This window comes from Panthera pardus, unplaced genomic scaffold (assembly GCF_024362965.1).
Source record: "Panthera pardus isolate Hobbes unplaced genomic scaffold, ASM2436296v1 HiC_scaffold_7, whole genome shotgun sequence".
Lineage (NCBI taxonomy): Eukaryota > Metazoa > Chordata > Mammalia > Carnivora > Felidae > Panthera > Panthera pardus.
The window spans coordinates 19758216-19778589 of record NW_026527002.1 but is presented as its reverse complement, the minus strand read 5'-3'; the positions used below and the strand labels follow the sequence as shown (position 1 = coordinate 19778589).

At 40.8% G+C, this 20374-nt stretch overlaps 1 protein-coding gene across 3 annotated transcripts in view; it reads left to right on the top strand.

Annotated features, from left to right (window-relative positions):
• Window positions 1-20374, top strand: part of SLCO5A1 (solute carrier organic anion transporter family member 5A1) — a 150428-nt gene that overhangs the window by 51313 nt on the left and 78741 nt on the right. For all 3 annotated transcript variants that reach the window (XR_008419882.1, XM_019453234.2, XM_053896096.1), the window contains exons 3-4: window positions 11725-11857; window positions 18726-18943. Coding sequence is in view for 2 of the 3 variants with exons in the window: in XM_019453234.2 (XP_019308779.2) it covers window positions 11725-11857; window positions 18726-18943 (351 nt within the window). In the remaining variant the exon portion in view is untranslated. The remainder of the gene's footprint in view (window positions 1-11724; window positions 11858-18725; window positions 18944-20374) is intronic.

Sequence of the window (20374 nt, the reverse complement as noted above, 5' to 3'; positions counted from 1 at the left end):
ACAACAGTGAAGTGTGGATTGCTTCTCACGTCGTCTTCCTGTCTGCAACAGCTATGACACCAAATGTATTCAAAAGGGTGACCTCCTATCACTATGTCCCAGACCGGGTTTAATAGGCATGCGTGCAGTACATTTTGCTATGGGACCATTCTGGGTAAATCCCAGCTCCTGGGACTGAGCCTAAATTATGCTTGTAACCCAAACCCCTGTCATCATCGGTTCTTGGCAGCATTTACTGGCTATGGAGGGCAGCTGAGAAAGTGGGTCCTGTGCCAGAGGGAATGTGGAGAAGTGGTGGACAGTGAGCGGCGAAAAGTGGGAAGTGGGCAGCAACAGAGAGCAGAGGCTGATTAATGAGAACCAAGTTCAAATGAGGGCGCAGCACATCCAGGCCAGTTGCAATGAAACTCTGAGAACTGGGGGAGCCCAGCTAGGGAGGGTGGTGACCTCGGAGAGCCTGGCAGAAGTAAGGGTCAGGCCTGGAGGTGTTTTGGAGGTAGGTGTCAAGGCTCTGTGGCTGTAAACCACAGGAGCCAGCTCTGTCAAACCAAGGATGTTCTGGGGAAGGTGAGTAGGGATGGCTCACAAGGACAGGGCAGCCCCAGGGGTCTAGGGAACAGGAACCAATGGATGATTCTTCAAGGCAGTGTTGCAAGGACAAATCCACTTTGATTGCTTTTGTTACTTCACTCAAGATTAGAAGTCCATGCCTTCATCCCTTCTTGTTCAACAGTATTCATTAGTGCTTAAGGTCAGCGCTGCTCAGGCATTGATAAGGCATCAATGAAAAAAGCGGCTCTTGTTCTCATGGAACCAACATTCCAGTGGGAGAGACAGAGAATAAGCAAGCGGTCAAATGTAATGCCACATGATGGTATTGGCCATAATGAAAACCCCAGCAGGGCAAGGTGATAAAGAGTAATGGGGCAGGGGAGGTGGGGGGCGCCATGTTTAGGTATGTGGTGAACTATAGCTTCTCTGAAGAATGATACTTGAATATAGATCTGGAAGAAGTAAGGGAGTGAGCCACCTGGTGTCTGGGAGAAGAGCGTCTGATTGGCCTGCACTGGTCATCTGTCTACCAGTGAATCATGGAGGTCATTGAGACTGTGCAATGGAGGGTCCATGGTTCCTAAAGAAAAACAGAATAGCGTTTGCCAAAAGAGGGGGGCATAGAAACTGAACAGACAGAAAGGAAAGATATCTATCCAGTTGAATTCTGCCCATAAATGAAGAGAATGAATGAGAAGGGGAGATTTTTATTCTCCCAAGAGCTAGGGACTCAGGGATGAGGTGGAAGGAGAGGCCTTTGGATGTAACATGGTGGCTGAGACTTCTGGCTGCATTCCAGTGACTAATGCAGAAGGAAGGGGGGAGGGAGAGTGAGGGGAGACAATCACGTGCTCAGGAGACCCCAAGGACCAGTGCTCTGACTTCCTGTTCTCCATGTCAGGCCTGACCTCAGTCGCACAGTGGAAGTGACTTGCTCCTCTACTGCTGTGTGGAAAGCGACAGCAAAACCATCTCTCAGTGTCACCGATGACACTGATGGGGAAGCTGATGCTCTATGCTGCCGTCCCTCCTCACCGTCCTCAGAGAACAGTGACCGGGCAGCCTGCACACAGCTGGGCACCGAGACCCCTGGATGGGACTAGCACAGAGGCAGCGGTGGTCACTCTCCTCTGAGGCAGTTGTACCTCCAGGGGCACAACCACTTGCGACTCCCCGGACAGGCCGTATGCTTCCAGACTCGTGTGCTTTTGCCCCTATGGGACCCTCAGCATCTAGTGTCCTCTTTTGCCCATTTTTGCAGGCTTATGTTAAAAGTCATCTTTTCCAGAAAGGCTTATCTATTCTCCCTCCTCAGCTAGTTACAGTGTGAGTCATTCCTCTGCCCCGGTCCCTGGCCTATTGCTGCTACTTGGCACACTTATTCACTGAGCCTTGAATCATAGCTGGTTTTACCTGTTCCTCTTCTGGAACAATCTTATTGAACTTTTCGAGGCCCCTTCCTTGTCCTAGGGCCTGGCATCACAGAGCACATGGGTGACTGAGTGACCTCTGATCTGGCAATGTGGAGCCCTACTCACCATTGGGGGTTGAGGCTAGGAAGGAGGTAACTGTAGGGATTTGTGATACTAGAGTCTTTGCTGATTTTGATTGGGCCCTCAGTTTCCCAAGTCCAGCAAGGCTCATGGCTGGCTGGTCGCTATTAGTAGCTCTGGAATCATTTCTTGTGACTCAGGAGCAGGTTAAGTTACCCAACATAGACTCTGTAGAGTTCAGAGAGCTGTTCCCCTGGTTGCTGCTGACCCCACAGAACAATCCTATTTGGATAATACCAATGCAGTCAAGTTGGGCTTTTGTGATGAGGAAGGAGGAGTGTCTTTTAAGTCTGCCAGAGATGGAGATGTAGGCTTTAACAAGGGGTGAAATAGGTACAGGTGAATTTTGCAGGGTCCACTTATGCCTTTTCTCTCTCCCGGGTAGCCATTGGGAAGGACAACCCATGGGACCCTCCCTAGGCCAGACTGGACCTGAATGAGGAAGAACACTCTGGCTTGTTTGTTTCACTCTGTGGGCCTGGCTTGTCTTAGAGTCAGTGCTTATTCATCAGAGACCTGGGATTTAGAACTCACATTTTGTCATTATTGGATCATGGGCGACAGCAGTCATGGGGTCCAGCTAATCAGATATGCTATGGGTAAAACCTTGAGCCCAGGGGAGAATTAACCCTGAATCTCAGGCTACTGTCCTTAACTGGCTGGAAAAGCCATGCAGGGCAGCTGAACAGGACTACAGAGACAGTGTGGGCAATGGCCAGGCCCAACATCTAATGAACTGTTACCAAAACTGATCACAAAATAAGTAAAACATAAGAGATGATTAAGATAAACGAAGACTCTTAAAAGAATATGTTGTTGAAAGGATACAAAAGGAAAGAGAAAGCCCTAAACATGAAATATAACAAAAATCAAGGGTATAACAAAGTTTAAAATAAAGACAGTTTATAAAACTAAAAAATTAGCCTAATATAAATAGGGCTAAAAACATAAGCAAAGTTACGTAAGGTATGAGAAATAGAAGGCAACAGATAATTTGAAAAAAAAATTGATACTTAATTTTAAATTAAAATTCTTGAAAAAAATATTTATTTATTGTTAAAATGTTTATTTTGAGAGAGAGAGAGAGAGAGAGAGAGAGAGCACATGCACACGTGGGTGGGGGAGGGGCAGAGAGCGAGGGGGGGAGAGAGAGAGACTCCCAAAGCAGCCTCAGTGCTGTCAGCACATAGTCCGATGTGGGTGGGGCTCGATCTCACAAACCCTGAGATCATGATCTGAGGTGAGATCAAGAGTCGGATGCTCAACCGACAGCCACCCAGGCTCCCAGAAAAATATTTTTAAAAGATTAAAATGCATTAAGAAGTACAGAAAAAGCAGCAGCTAAAACATTTTATGATGTAAAAGTGAAAAGAGGTATTAAATTAGAATAAAGGTTAAATCTACAAGAGAAAAGTTAAAAATGTGAAGGTAAATGGGATTAAAAGTGGAAGTTATGTGCTTTAATGTCGAAAGGCATAAATGATCACAAAATGGGGTAAAAAATAATTTAAGGAAGGTAAATGGGATTAAAAGTAGAAGTTAATGTGCTTTAATGTAAAAAAGCATAAATGATCACAAAATAGGGTAAACGATAATTTAAGAAGAAAATTAAAATGGAATTTTCAATTTTCAATTGGACATTTTCAATAGAATGTCCAAAAGTAAACAGCTTGGGGAAAGGAAGTGAAGGAAGCAGGTCGGAAGCAGGTGATGAGACAGTTACCAAGTTGTTGGTGGGTCAGCCTTGCCCCAGAGTCGTTTCTTTGTCAAACCAGCCGTGATGTCCAGGATGGAGGCCAAGAACTGGCCCCACCCTGCTGAAGGGCCCTTTCAGGCCCACTTCATTTAATAGTGGCTTCTTAGTTCCACAAAAGCTCACCCAGCTGAGGGTGGTTTGGGGTGGGGGCTGTAGTCCTCAGGCTGGGGTTTAGTTCCCTGGAGCATATGTAATAACAAAGGGTTGAGATAATCTTCAGAGGAATACCCCCAATCAGACATTTGTGGTAGCAAATAGCTGGCATCAGTAAGGGATTTTTGTAAAGATTTTTTAAAATGTGTATTTGTTTTTGAGAGAGAGAGAGGGAGAGAGAGGGAGAGAGGGAGAGAGGGAGAGGGGGAGGGGCAAAGAGGGAGAGAGAAAATCCCAAGCAGGCTTTGTGCTATCAGCGCAGAACCCACGAACTGTGAGATCATGATCTGAGCCGAAATCAAGAGTCGGATGCTTAACTGACTGAGCCACCCAGGCGCCCCAGTGAGGGGTTATTAAAGGACGTATGTGATAGCCACACGAAGGCTCATCATTTAGCTGACAAATGTTTTAGAAGAATATTTATCGATACAAGAAATGTTTGAGATATTATGTGAAAAAAAACATATACTTTTTAGTGTTTATTTTTGAGAGAGAGAGACAGACAGAGTATAGCAGGGGAGGGGCCAAGAGAGAGGGAGACACAGAATCTGAAGCAAACTCCAGGCTCTGAGCTCTCAGGACAGAGTCCCACGCGGAGCTTGAACTCATGAACCGTGAGATCATGACCTGAGCCAGAGTCAGACATTTATCCTACTGAGCCACTCTGGCACCCCCAAAAAACATAGTATACAATAATAAGTACTGTATAATTCCAGCTACTTAAAAAATTTATACAGTATATGAATAGTAAAAAGTATTTATTAGTATTATTACTATCATTATCTGGATAGTATGGATTGTTGGTGATTTAGAAAAAAAATTTTGTGTGTTCTTGAGAGTTTTCTCCATAAGGAATTCATATTATATTTTGTAATCATTAGGAAAAAAAACCCTAAAAGTTATTTAAAAAGAATAATAGACACAGGCAAGCAAGGCACATTCTCAGCTTCAGGAAGATACCCTATACTGACCTTTGTGTGAAGAAAGAAAGGTCCGGATCTTGTCTTTCCCCATTCCCATCTGCCAAGCCCATTATCAAAACTAACTCCTGGATCAAAAGTTATGATTCCAGAAAAGATAATTTATCAAGGTAATATAAAGAAAAGTGTGTCTTCCGTTAAATAATATATGTATTTGGCCTATACAAACTTAGTATTTAATAATATTTGTTAGAGGATGAATAGGTGATCATTCAACATATAAAAATACAACTTAATATTTCTTCAGTGTTTATCATAGGCTAAGCACTTCATGTGCATAATGGAAGCAGGGATTCGAACCCGGGAGTTTGGAGTCTGTGATTTAACCACCACACAGTACTGTACACGATACAGCTCCTGCTCTCAAGGATGAAGAGCTACTTCAAAAGATAAGATATAAACATTTGAAGAGAGAAGTAGAAATTAAGAGCAAGGCATACTCAAATTTAAATGAACGGAATGGCCCAGGGTTCTCCCAAAGGGAAATGAAGCTGAATTGTGTATGACCCAGGAGGGGTGTGATACAGTCCACTGGGGTATAGGAAGAAAATTCTTCAGATGATTCTGATGTTCTAAAAGGACAACAGGCAGCAGCTAAATAAAGGGCATGATTTGAAACCCAAATATAAATAGAGGCACAATCTCTAAAGTTCTTTGTTTTTGGATGCTCTTAACTGGGGTTAACTGTGACATAAATATACGATATGACTGAAATTAGACAACTCTTGAAACTTGGAACTTGTAGTTCTTTCTATTGCTGGTTCACTGGATAGCCTGTACTCCCAGTATAAGCTCCTCATCGGGAGAGAAAACCAATACAGTATCATCACATCTGATGAAACACAGACAAAAACATGGAACTATCAACCCGACAGTGATTAGCTGATATCTCAAGAGCTGATGTATGCTGAAGAAGGCTCTTATCCCTGACATCTACTGTTGTTAATAACAGCAGAGCGTTCACTGGGAGTGGGAAAGGTAATGAATAATGGGAGCGAAATGAGTTTCATGCCTCCTACACTACTTTTGTCAGTGAACACCACTGGCAAGATCCCTGCCCTTCTGGATCTTATGTTCTAGACGGGGAGGACAGGTGATAAACAAGATGAACAAAGGAAGTGTAGAGTGTATTGGGTGCCAACGTATGCTAAGGAGAAAAATAAAGCAGAGAGAGGGTGGGAAGCATTGGGGAAAAGTTTTTTAAAGTTTTAGATAGGATGGCCAAGCAAGGCCTTGGTGGGAAGGCACTATTTGAATTCCTGTTTGGGGGAAGTAAGGGAATGTACCGTGTGGCTTTCTGGGAAAGAGACACCTGCACACACGTGCACACAGGCACGCACAATCCAAGCGCTAACACCCTCATGTGGGAATGTGCCTGGGAGGGTGAAGAGAGAGGTCAGTTTGACTGGAGCTGAGTGAACAAGGAAAAGGATAGGAGATGGAGCAGAGAGATCATAGGGGGTGGTGCAAAGGTGTGGGCAGGTCCTTGCAGCCATATAAAAGGATTTTGGCTTTTCTTGCCAGCACGATGGGAAGCCACTGGAGGGTGTGAGCAAAGAAGTGACATGACCTGCCTTATGTTTCTGAAGGATTCTTAGGGCTGCTGTGTTGAAAATTCATTGTAGGGAGGAAGAGAGTAGCAGGGATACCACCAGCTGGAAGGCCTGGAGCCATTTTCCAGATGAGTGACGTTGGTGGCTTGGGCCAAGTAGAGGCATGGGGAAGAGGCTTCGTGTTGTATGTGATGTGATGGTAGAACCAGCGGGGTTTACTGATATATCAGGTGCAAGCTATGAGAGAGAGGCTGATGGTAAGTACACGTTGCTTATACAGAAAAGTACACTGTGGGTAAATGTTTAAAGTTTTTTTTTTTAAATTAATTTATTGGACTTACATCCAAGTTAGTTAGCATACAGTACAACAGTGATTTCAGGTGTAGATCCCTTAATGCCCCTTACCCGTTTAACCCATCCTCCCTCCCACAACCCCTCCCGTAACCCTCAGTTTGTTCTCCATATTTATGAGTCTCTTCTGTTCTGTCCCCCTCCCTGTTTTTATATTGTTTTTGTTTCCCTTCCCTTATGTTCATCGGTTTTGTCTCTTAAAGTCCTCCTATGAGTGAAGTGATATGATTTTTGTCTTTCTCTGACTAATTTCACTTAGCGTAATACCCTCTGGTTCCATCCACGTAGTTGCAAATGGCAAGATTTCATTCTTTTTGATTGCCGAGTAATACTCCATTGTATATATATACCACATCTTCTTTATCCATTCATCAGTCGATGGACATTTGGGTTCTTTCCATACTTTGGCTATTGTTGATACCTCTGCTATAAACATTGGGATGTGTGTGCTCCTTCGAAACAGCACACCTGTATCCCTTGGATAAATGCCTAGTAGTGCAATCACTGGGTTGTAGGGTAATTCTATTTTTAATTTTTTGAGGAACCTCCATACTGTTTTGCAGAGTGGCTGCACCAGCTTGCATTGCCACCAACAGTGCAAAAGAGATCCTCTTTCTCCTCATCCTCACCAACATCTGTTGTTGCCTGAGTTGTTAATGTTAGCCATTCTGACAGGTGTGAGGTGGTATCTCAGTGTGGTTTTGATTTGTATTTCCCTGATGATGAGTGAAGTTGAGCATTTTTTCATGTGTCGGTTGGCCATCTGGATGTCTTCTTTGGAGAAGTGTCTATTCATGTCTTTTGCCCATTTCTTCACTGGATTATTTGTTTTTTGGGTGTTGAGTTTGATAAGTTCTATATAGATTTTGGATACTAACCCTTTATCTGATATATCATTTGCAAAAATCTTCTCCCATTCCATTTGTTGCCTTTTAATTTTGCTGATTGTTTCCTTTGCTGTGCAGAAGCTTTTTATTTTGATGACGTCCCAATAGTTCATTTTTGAAGCTTTTTAAAAAATGTTTATTTATTTATTTTGAGAGAGAGAGAGAGAGAGAGCACAAGCAGGGGAGAGGCAGAGAGAGAGAGAGGGAGAGAGAGAATCCCAAGCACGTTCCATGCTGTCAGCATAGAGCCCACCTGACACAGGTCTCGATCTCACGAACTGTGAGGTGATGATCTGAACTGAAATCTAGAGTCTGGCGCTTAACCCACTGAGTCACCCAGGCACCCCTGTGGTAAATGTTTAAAAACTCTTACCAATAGAGATGGCTGATGAAAAAGTGTGGAGTCCACTGGAATAGACAGAGGAGGAGGTCTCTGAGGAGACAGAGACCACTCAGGGGAGGACAGGCAGTACTGGACTTGGTTAGGCCTTGAAGAACAGGTAGGATTCAGACAGACAGGGAAGCCTGGGGGCACGGTGGGTCTTCAAGGGAAGAGAGGTGGCTCTGCCCAGGTCTGTCTGAGAGTCAGTCTGCCTGGAGCCCTGAGTGCAGTCAGTAGGTTTGAAGAGTAAAATGGCAGGAGGAGGCCAACTCGTCCCACCCTTGAACTCCAGAGCAGTTTGGACTTTCTTCAAGCAGTGGTGGTTGGTGGGTGGGTGGCGATTGAGAATTTTTGACTGGGAGGGTGAGTGATACAAATTTGTGTCAACAATTTGCCCCTCTAATAAGCTCTGAATGAGTTCTACTGGTTAATCAATTAATAAATGTTAGCTCAGTGGCCAGAAGGATTTATTTACAAAATAGGACCATGTCAACGAGTTATTATATATCTCTATCTCTATCTATAGTGTTATATATTTATTGATTTATAGATATATAGTATAGTCACGACACTATTATAGAGAGCATAATATGTAATACAATTATATAGATATGTGTGTGTATATATGTTAGTGTGAATGATTCAGTTGGCCTAAGTGTTTGCTAGATATTACAAATAAACTTTTTCTGATTACATAGCTGAATTTTAAAAAGTTTTATCTGTATTTGAAAAAGTAGTTAAGTTTGGGCTCCCGGGTGGCTCAGTCGGTTAAGCCTCCGACTTCGGCTCGGGTCATGATCTCACGGTTTGTGAGTTCGAGCCCCACGTTGGGCTCTGTGCCGACAGTTGAGAGCCTGGAGGCTGCTTCGGATTCTGTGTCTTTCTCTCTCTCTGCCCCTTCCCCCCCCCCCCCGTGTGTGTGTGTGTGTGTGTGTGTGTGTGTGTGTTTGTGCGCGCGTGCACTCTCTCTCTCTCTCTCTCTCTCAAAAATAAACAAAAATTTAAGAGAAGTTAAAGAGTAGTTAAGTTTTTTTGGAGATGTTATTTAATTGGTGTTCCATTCGCCATGTAATTGCGAGGTCTTGCCAGCACACATCCTGCACCGTGCTGCTTGGCATTCCGAGATGCTGTACTCAAGTGCCCCAGGCATAAACAGGATGGCGGAAATACCCTTTTCCCTGTCTGTGTTTGTAAGACAGTCTCTTTCATGCCAGAAGAACTATTTTGGGAAGATGATTCATGTCACATTTTGGCCTCATTACAGTTTTAAGTTGTAAATGGTGCTGATTTGCCTGGAGGTGTAAACATAAATTTTATCTTCATATGCATATGGGTAAAACTGAAAAGGCATTTTTTATTCTTGAGTTCTGTTTCAGGCTATAAACAGGTTAACAAGATATTTATCAAAATTCTAATTTTGTTTTATTAAAAGCATGCTTCCAAAGGAATACCAGTTACTTGTGGCTGTGCTTCCATTCTCCATTTCCAAACACAGATGGAGAAGTCGAAGCACCTAATGTCTTTTGTTACAAGCAGACGATTCTGTAAAATAAACACGGCACTTTCTCTTATGAAATAGTGTGAAAAATGGGAGCAGGTGTTAAATTACTGTCTGTAGTGATAAGTAACAGGAGGTACAAGTTTATTCAAAGTTTATTTAGGTTCAGGTGATAAAGTAAGGTGGAGCTAGTCTGATTAGTCAAATTTTCTTTTTGGTAAATATGGTGCTATTTATTTTTTTATTTCTTATTTTTTTAATGTTTTATTTATTTTTAAGACAGAGAGAGACAGAGCATGAGTGGGGATGGGGCAGAGAGAGAGAGAGACACAGAATCTGAACTCCAGACTCTGAGCTATGAGCACAGAGCCCAACTTGGGGCTTGAACTCATGAACTGTGAGATCATGACCTGAGCTGAAGTTGGATGCTTGACCAACTGAGCCACCCCAATATGGTGCTATTTAAAGGGTATGGAAAACTAGTTATTTATTCAGTAGCTTAAATGCATGATGGCAACAGAAATGAGAAATATGTAACACCTGAGGGTTTTTTTTTTGAGGTTTATTCTAGAGAGAGAGAGAGAGAATGAGCAGGGGAGGGGCAGAGGGAGAGAGAGAGAGAGAGAGGAGAGAGGGAGATACAGAATCTGAAGCAGGCTCCAGGCTCTGAACTGTCAGCACAGAGCCCGACACATGGCTTGAACTCAAGAACCGTGAAATCATGACCTGAGCCAAAGTTGGACGCTTAACCAATGAGCCACCCAGGCGCCTCAACACCTGAGTTTATCATGCCTTGCACCCAAGAGTATCTTAAAAGTGTTTATAGATTTCTCCCCAAATAACTAAATTTTAGCAGGAAAAAAAAATGGGTTTGGAATGTGTGGCTAGATTTTTCTACGATTTTCAAGGAATTTCATATCCTACCTCAAAATTTAAAAATTGACAAAATTATTTTTTTATTTGAAATCACAGCAGTCAAAACAATATAAAGGCATGACAGTGAATCTATTGTTATTTTTTCTAATGTTTATTTGTTTTTGAGACAGAGAGAGACAGAGCATGGGCAGGGAAGGGGCAGAGAGCGAGGGAGACACAGAATGTGAAGCAGGCTCCAGGCTCCAAGCTGTCAGCACAGAGCCCATTGCGGGACTTGAACTCGTCAACTGTGAGATCATGACCTGAGCCGAAGTCAGACACTCAACCGACTGAGCCACCCAGGCACCCCTAAATTATTGTTACGTTTTGCTCTAAGCCCATTTTGATGGCCAAATTGTTTTCTGGATAGAATGAAAACCTTTCTGATCTACTGACAGAACCCCTTCCCCTCCTGTTTTGGTCATGTGCTTTAAAAAGTTATTTTTTCATTCAGCTGTGGGTTCCTGCTATCCATTTGGACCTTCTCACTCATGCCATTTAACGAGATTTATGAATCTTTAAGGTTCCTCAATTAACAATAAACCAAATGCATTGGAAGCTCTTCTTTGATTCTAAAGTGGTGGTTTGAAAAATATTCATGATTTGAGGGGGCTTGAGCACCTTTGCCAATTCAATTAAATCCAGCTTCATGGCAGCATCTGGCCTTGGTTCACTCGTTCTTTTAGAATCTTCCAGCTGTGACAAGTGACATCTACTTATTTTTCCTTCTTATCTTGAAATGACCTTGTATTTATTTATTTATTTATTTTTATTTATTTATTTTTTAATCTTGACACTACGTTTCATCTTCTTTTGGTTATCCAGTGACTGCTCATTAACTAGCACTTTCAGAAATTTAAATTTAGTGGGGCCCGAGCACTTATATTAAAAAAACCAAACAAAAGCAACCGAAAAGCTGTCCAGATGATTCTGATGTTCTAAAAGGACAACAGGCAGCAGCTAAATAAAGGGCATGATTTGAAACCCAAATATAAATAGAGGCACAATCTCTAAAGTTCTTTGTTTTTGGATGCTGTTAACTGGGTTTAACTGTGACATATAAATGGAATGACTGAAATTAGACAGCTCTTGAAATTTAAATAACACGTTGCTGTATTTCATGTTTCCCCTTCTGTCTTCTCAGCCATCATGTATGTCATGGGAGCACTTGGTCCTGCAGTGGGATATTTATTAGGTGGACTTCTTATTGGGTTTTATGTCGATCCCAGAAATCCTGTTAACCTTGATCAGAATGACCCTCGTTTCATTGGAAACTGGTAAGAATTGTTTACTAAATTTTTTCATTTCACTTGTTATTATTTTTTTATAATTTTTTTTAATGTTTCTATTTATTTTTGAGACAGAGACAGAGCATGAGCAGGGGAGGGGCAGAGAGAGAGAGGGAGACACAGAATCTGAAGCAGGCTCCAGGCTCTGAGCTATCAGCACAGAGCCTGATGTGGGGCTTGAACCCACAAACTGTGAGATCATGACTTGAGCCAAAGTTGGACGCTTAACTGACTGAGCCACCCAGGCGCCCCTATTTCACTCATTATTAATGATAATTCACGTTGTGGTACTCTTATAGTTAAAATAAAAATTTCCCCCAAGGGAAGATGAGAAACAGCTGAAAGTCACCCAGTACGGGGTGGAAGGCAGAATAGTTAATCCTCCAGAGATATCCATGTCCTAATCTCCAGAGCCTATGAATGTGTTGGCTTATATGGCAAGACACTTTGCAGATGTGATTAAGGGGTCTTGAGACAGGGAAGTTATCCTCATGACAGGAATGGGCCCTGTGTAATCACAGGGGTCCCTAATAAGGATAAGAGGGAGACAGGAGGGTCAGAGTGAGAGAAGATATGGTGATTGAAGCAGAGGTTGGAGCCACATTCTTTGGAGATGGAGGAAGATTCTATGAGCCAAGGAACACACTCAGACTCTAGAAGCTAGGAAACCCAAGGAAATAGGTTTTTTCCCCTAGAGCCTCCGAAAGGAATGCAGCCTTGTCAGCCCACTTGAGACTGTTGATCGCCAGAACTATAAGATACCACGTTTATGTAGTTTTAAACCCTAAGGGTGGGGTAGTTATAGCAGCAATGGGAAACTAGTGCTGAGGGCTTGGGAACATTGGCTTAATCCAATCCTTCTTTAGGGTTGAGGCATTTTCTGCTATAAATAGCAGAGTGGAGGAGGAGAAGGTGGCTGTGTTGGGGCTTTCCTGTGTCCTAGCTTTCATTATCTTTGCTGTGTCCTAGCTTTCATTATCTTTGCTGTGTCCTAGCTTTCATTATCTTTGCTGTGCCTTTTAAAAAAATATTTTCCTCCCACTTCCTTATTATATCTGCGTTTCTGCTTTGTCAGCCCTCCCCGACTGCCCCAAACTCCAGCCCCCTCTTTTCCATTGTCACACTGTTAGTGAATCTTTTCACTCAGTAATTGTTTTTCCAACGAGTGCTAGAGATTTAGCTGTTCTCTCACTTGTAGCCCTTAATTGTCTTGCTAAATAAGTAATCTTGAGGACTTAGAATGAGAACTCCAACTTTGGATGTTAGGTTATTCATCCACACAGCCAGGACTGTGTTCGAGTTCTTCATTGTCCTCAACTTGCACATAAGTTGTTTCTTCATGATAGCAAGCACCAACCAAAAAGTATTGGCTTCCTGAGTTCATTTAACATGGATTAGTAATAGGTATACACTGACAAGAAATGCTCATTTTATAATAAAGAGAATAGTTCACTATTAGAAATTAGTGTCAACTGATTACTTTCAAAAGAGTTTCTTAGAGCATTTTTGTTACCTATGCATTTCATCATAAGATAATCTCATAACTCTTAAGTACATGAGAATAATGCTTAACACTGTCTATTTTCAAAGCAGTTAAGAAATATCAATTAAGGTACATAACACTTCTCTTTTCATAAGTAATGCTCTTTGAAGATGCATGTGCTAAGATCTAGATGAACTTGGACTGGTAGAATTTTTAAATCATACAAAAGGAAGTTCCCTTGTCAGCATTAGGGGAATAACACAGGAGTTTTAAGTTCTTAACCAATAGTGAAATTTTTGGTCTCGACTACTGTTTTCTTTACAGTTCTGAAATAAATCAGAGTAAGGATTTTTTTTTTATTCTCGGAAAAGTGGATTATTAAAATATGTTTATGAACATTCAATGTATATTTTGTGTTCTATTTAGATGTCTGTGAAAAGAGCATGTCAATAAAGGGAACATCTAGAGGGAGGGGGAAAGATGAAGAGGACCAAATTGGGGGCAGGGAGAAGGAAAGAGATACGAGCTTCAGGCTCATAAGTACTTTATGCTGACTTTTAATTTTTCATTTCATTTCATTTCATTTCATTTCATTTCATTTCATTTCATTTTTTAATGTTTATTTTTGAGAGAGAGGAAGAGAGAGACAAAGAATGAGCAGGGGAGGAGCAGAGAGGGAGGGAGACACAGAATCTGAAGCAGGGTCCAGGCTCTGAGCTGTCAACACAGAGCCCAACACAGGCCTCGAACTCATGAACTACAGGATCATGACCTGAGCTGAAGTCAGACACTTAATTGACTGAGCCACCCATGTGCCCCATATACTGACTTTTTAAAGTTTTCTAGTAGACATCACTCCAATTGGTAGCAAAGTAGAGTGATTAAGAGCGCAGACTCTGAAGCCATATTCTCCTGGGTTTAAATCTTAGTCTGCTACCTAATAGCTGTGTGACCTTGGAGGAAGTTACTTAACTTCTCTGTGCCTCAGTTGTTGGTTTAATTTTTAAATTTTTATTTATTAAAAATTTTTAGGGGTGCCTGGGTGGCTCAGTCGGTTGAGCGTCCGACTTCAGCTCAGGTCACGATCTCACGGACCGTGAGTTCGAGCCCCGCGTCGGGCTCTGGGCTGATGGCTCAGAGCCTGGAGCCTGCTTCCAGTTCTGTGTCTCCCTCTCTCTCTGCCCCTCCCCCGTTCATGCTCTGTCTCTCTCTGTCTCAAAAATAAATAAACGTTAAAAAAAATTAAAAAAAAAATTTTTTTTAAAAATGTTTTATTTATTTTTGAGAGAGAGAGCACAAGCAGGGGAAGGGCAGAGAGAGAGGGGGACAGAGGATCACAAGCAGGCTCTGTGCTGACAGCAGCGAGCCTGATGCAGGGCTCAGACTCACGAACCACAAGATCAAGACCTGAGCTGAGGTTGGACACTCAATGGACTGAGTCACCCAGGTGCCCCTCAGTTGTTGGTTTTAAAAAACTCCATAAAATAGAAGTAATTGCAGTAGCTACTTCATAGGGTTGTTATGGGGAATAAAAGGGTATGTATCTGTGCAGCTTTAAATAATTCTTGCTATGGGTGCCTGGGTGGCTCAATTGGTTAAGCGTCTGACTTTGGCTCAGGTCATGATCTTGCGTTCCGGGGGTCAGGCCCCATGACCAGCTCTGTGCTAACAATGAGGAGCCTGGAGCCTGCTTCAGATTCCATGTCTCCCTGTCTCTCTGCTTCTCCTCCGCTCTCAATCTGTCTCTCAAAAATAAATAAACATTAAAAATTTTTTTTAAAAGAGAGAAAAAAGAATAGTTCTTGTTACATGGTTTGTGTTAGCGATTTTTCAGTTCTTTGAATTTAATAAATGTTCAGGAACTTTTATTTATTTTATTACAAAATTTTTAAAGAATGTTTTTATTTAGTTTTGAGAGAGAGGGAGAGAGAGAGCATGAGCAGGGGAGGGGAAGAGAGAGAGTGGGTGGGAGACACAGAATCTGAAGCAGACCCTAGGCTCTGAGCTGTCAGCACAAAGTCTGACAGAGGGTCCCAATTCATGATCCGCGAGATCACGACCCGAGCCAAAGTCGGACGCTTACCTGGGTGAGCCACCCAAGAGCCCCTATTTATTTTAATGGTCCAATATTAGTTGTATACATGATAAAAGTTGTCAATATAGAACTGTATAATAAAGATCTCTTCAAAAATTGAATTTTATTTATCAAGTAGCTTAGTTTATAATAGACTTTTACCTTGACCAGAAGCGAGGTATTTGATACAATGTTATTTAATCCAATGCCTAGTAGTAATGATGGATTTTTCAATAACTATATACTGAGAGAGTGAAGGAAGGCATGAATAATGCTAATGTTTATGGGGTGATGACTGTGTGTCAAGCATTGTACTAAGTGCTTCACAGACATTTTTGTTTAAGCCTCATATTTAGGCCTACATACACAACAACCATATGTAGTCACTAATGCCCACTTTACAGATGAGGAAATTGACGCACAGTGATTTGAATAACTTGCCCAAAGCCTTGGAGGCAGTGAGAGCTGGGATAAGAAACAGTCCAAGGCGAAGCTCTTAGTCAATATACTTAACTGGCTCCACTTTGTGAGTCGTCTCTGAGTAATGCTTCATGAAAGAGACTTAGGGACTCTGGTTTCTCAGTTTTAGCTCTTACTGATGGTCTTTTGCTAACATATAGCACATACTTTCTGTCTTCCTCAGCTTTTCTTGGGGTCTTCTTTGGCTCTGTGATTAGATCATGCATTTTGTCGATGCTACTGAAGACCATTGAAGAATATGGGCCAGCTTGCTCTGCTTTGAAAAGACCCCAAACTTTTATACTATTTTTATATTATTTTTGTTTATTTGCTATAATTTTTCCCTTCCTTCTGTTATTTACTCTTATTCTGGACTACTATAAGTATATATTTTTTTAAATGTTTATTTATTTATTTGAGAGAGAGAGAGCACAAGCAGGGGAGGGGCAGAGAGAAAAAGAGAGAGAGAATCCCAAGCAGGCTCTGTGCTGTCAGTGCAGAGCCTAATGCAGCACAGTCTCACAAACCATGAGACTATGACCTGAGCTGAAATCCAGAGTTGGATGCTTAACTGGCTGTGGCCACCCAGGTGCCCCAACTATAAGTCTATCTTAAATGTTTACATATAATTTTCATTTGATATCTCTGCGTGGAGGTGGGTAGTGTTGCTGAATACAGATCTACATAACAAAAACAAAACTAGCTACTTTGAATTGATTGCTGATTTGGGGGCAGGCATTTTTTTAGGTCCACCGTATGCATTGTCTTATTAATTCTGATGATGTCAAAAAGCAGTTAGTAGTATTCTTCTTTCAGATGAGAAAGCTGGTTTGGAAAAGTGAAATAATTTCCCCAGGATCTTAGAGCTAGTAAGTGGTAAAGACAAGACAAAACCCATGTTTGTCTGAAGCCACAGCTCTAGAACTGTCCCTTATATTGCGCTATCTGTCCTGTTCTGGTCTAGGGAACTGAGGAAGTTCAAGGGACTTGAATGTAGTGTGTGCAGAAAGGTGGTAGATAAGGAGGGACAGATCAGCAAAGGCCCCATAAGCAGTGAGTTACTACCGGGCCAGGTAGGATCGTAGCCATGTTCTCTGTAGACAGATGACTTTATTTTTTAAAACCTATCTCATTCAATGTTATTTATTCAGGATTTTCAGTACCTAATCTGTGTCAGGCACTGGGTTCTTGATTGTACACTGAATAATTGAAATTGCTAGAAGTCTGCTCTGAGCAATCTTCTCAAAATAAAGCCTTTTCTTCTGATTGTTTATAAATCTTCATTTGATATAACTTTAAGTATCTTTGAAAATAGCACACTGGATTATTAATGACTGGTTTATGGAATTATTTGGAATTATTCTGTCAGCAAAAGTGTGACCTTTTTAGCAGCTGATAACAGTACTTTAATAGAAACGCTGTTTTTGAATGAATTTTTACTTTTCTATTGATCTGTATTCTTTTTTTAATATATATATATTTAATGTTTATTTATTTATTTTGAGAGAGAGGGAGCACAAGCAGGGGAGGGGCAGAGAGAGAGGGAGAGGGAGAATCTCAAGCAGGTTCTGCCCTGTCAGTGCAGAGCTCAGCGTGGGGTTTGATCTCACAAACCATGAGATCATGCCCTGAGCCAAAATCAAGAATCAGACGCTTAACTGACTGAGCCACTCAGATGCCCCGATCTACATTCTTAATGGATGATTAATATTCTTAATGGATGATGATTAATGTTGATTTCAACACCGATGCTTAGAATGCTGCTTGCATCCAGGTTGCAACTATAGGAATGTGCTGATACAGAAGTCAGAGTCTGAGCATTAAGAACCTGAAAGATTTAAGGACAGAGATTAGAGGCAAGGAGTCAGTATGTAAGAAAGTGGCAACCCTGTTAGGTAGGATCAGAAGCCTCTACTTGCTTTGCTAAGAAAGGGTTGACAGGGGACTGAGAGATTGTGCCTGAGGAATTACGCAAGCAGGAAGCCCAAGGCCTTAACTAGAATTTGAGTTCTACTCTCTACATTTGCTTTCTGCTCTCTGCAGCATGGCAACCTCAGATGAGTTCAATGACAGACTCTCAATTCTACATAGCTCAAGGTCTGCTTCTCCAAGGTCTGCTTCTCCTGTGTCTGTTTCTAACACACATTTCCTTTATCTGAATGGTTATAGCATTCATAGTCTATACCACATGATCTAACACTTAATTGTATACATTCGTGCATTCCTTGGAGATTGTTTCTTATATTTTTAGCTCCTTTACAACTAGGTAAGTTCTTGAAGGCAGTGATCAAACATAAGTGTCTTCGGTGGCCCTCATGATTAACTATTGTAAGGGCCAGCTAAGAGGCTCAATATATTCTGAAATTCTTGCAGAAAAATATTTGAATGCCATTAGCAATTTAAAATACATTTCACATGAGGTAAGGATGCTTTTCTGTAAGAAAAATGTGTCTATTTTGGTCCACAAAGTATGCTGAGGGAGTCTGTGTTATTTTCTTATTATACTTATGAGTTATTGATTTATTTTTTATTTCTTGATTTATGGTAAAATGCACATTATAGCAGAACTAACAAATATTTGAATAAAATTCTAGTCAGGTTGCTAATTATAATGTTCATTATCATACTAGTATAATTATTGGGTAGATTTCTCATTTATAACATAGAAAGGGAGGACTCCTGTGCTTTCTTAGTTTGTCCAACTTCCTATTGCTTTACAGTTGTTGAAGGTAAAAAATTTTCCCTGGAGAATTTTATTACCATGAACTTCTACTTTGCTAATTTGTTCTCACTCATAATACAAAGGCCATAAATGCTATTCACATTTCCCAATTTTTTAGGTGGAGTGGATTCCTCCTTTGTGCCATTGCAATGTTTCTTGTGATATTCCCAATGTTTACTTTTCCAAAAAAGCTTCCTCCTCGACACAAGAAAAAGAAAAAGAAAAAATTTTCTGCTGATGTTGTTAGTGATGATGACGTTATGAAGGAGAAATCAAACAATAGTGAACAAGTGGACAAAAAAGTTTCTTCTATGGGATTTGGAAAGAATGTCAGAGGTAAAGTATATCTTTTGAGAAAATATGTGTGCCGTTATTTTATTTTATCTTATTTTTATCTGTGTGTGTTTATTTATTTATTTATTCATTCATTCATTTATTTATTTAGTGCATGGTATTTTAGATCAGTGCTACTCAAACTGTGGTCCAAGGCCAGTGCTACCGACCAACTGCTACTGGCTTGTGATAAGTACTGAAAGTTTGAGTAAGTGCTGAGAAACGTTTAAAGATATTTGACAATAACTCTATGCCTGTTGAATCTAAAAAGATAATAAACTTAGTTTGCATTTTGTATGGTAAACATTTTATTTTCTTATAGTTCCTCTTTAATATATTTTGCAAAAGTATCAGTATATGACAGCCTGGAAACATCAATTCAAAAATAGTTCTTCATCACAGATTGTTTGAGAAGCACTGATATAGACCCTAAAGATACAGATATTTATGTATGTCATTTACTGTGAGTAGAGATGTCTGATTTTTAAAATACTGCATTGTATGATGAATGGTTTTTTTCCAGAGGAACGGTGGGTTTGGTGATGTGTGGCCTGATCCTTACCTAAAAGTAAAATCTAATACTGGGTAGCAATCTCATTTAACAGTGGCTCTGTCAGATGCTTGTAAGTGGCCATAGAATGGGCCTCTAAACATCAGTGTAAAAACATCCAGAAAGTTTCAGAGATGTGTATGGGTCTATTTTTTCATTTTTATTTGTCTTAAAATTAAAGACTAGATTAGGCAATCTCAAACCCAAACAAATTAATTTTAACCAGGCAATATTTGTTCAGTGTTCAGTCTATCTGTTGAGTGACAGTAAGTCCCTTTAAGTCAAGAAAACTATAATACCACATTCCCATTGATTTCAGCCTTTTAATCCCTGAGTTGATTTTTTTTTTCTTCTTGAAATTATGAAGCATAGGAATTACCAAGTGCTTACATCAGTCAAGATTGTTTTAGGTAAAATTTACCTAGGCACATTATCCTCTCACTTTGATTATATACACACTAAAGTCAAAGAGGAACTTTTTAGGCCTAGAAGGAAGTTACTAATATATTACGGAATAGTCCCTGCAGTCAAAGAAAAATAATAGTTAGGTCGGACTTTTTTTAAGACCATATTTTTGCAAAACAAGTGAAGTCACATTTCTTTGAAAATGGTCCTTCCCAGTTAAGTTTTAGACCTGCCTCCTCTACTCCCCTTCCCCCTGCAATTATTTTGTGACAGTGTGTACTTTTAGAACTGCAAAAATTACTCTCCTCTAATACCATCAAGGATTCTTTGGATGCTAGTGTGGCCTGAGCTCTTATCATGTGGGCCAACCCATCATTTTCATGGGTGTATTATGGATCCTGTTGGCTATTACCAAGGAGTAATTTTTTTTTATAACTTGATAGAGAGCAAGACTGATATTAAAGAATTTACAACACAAG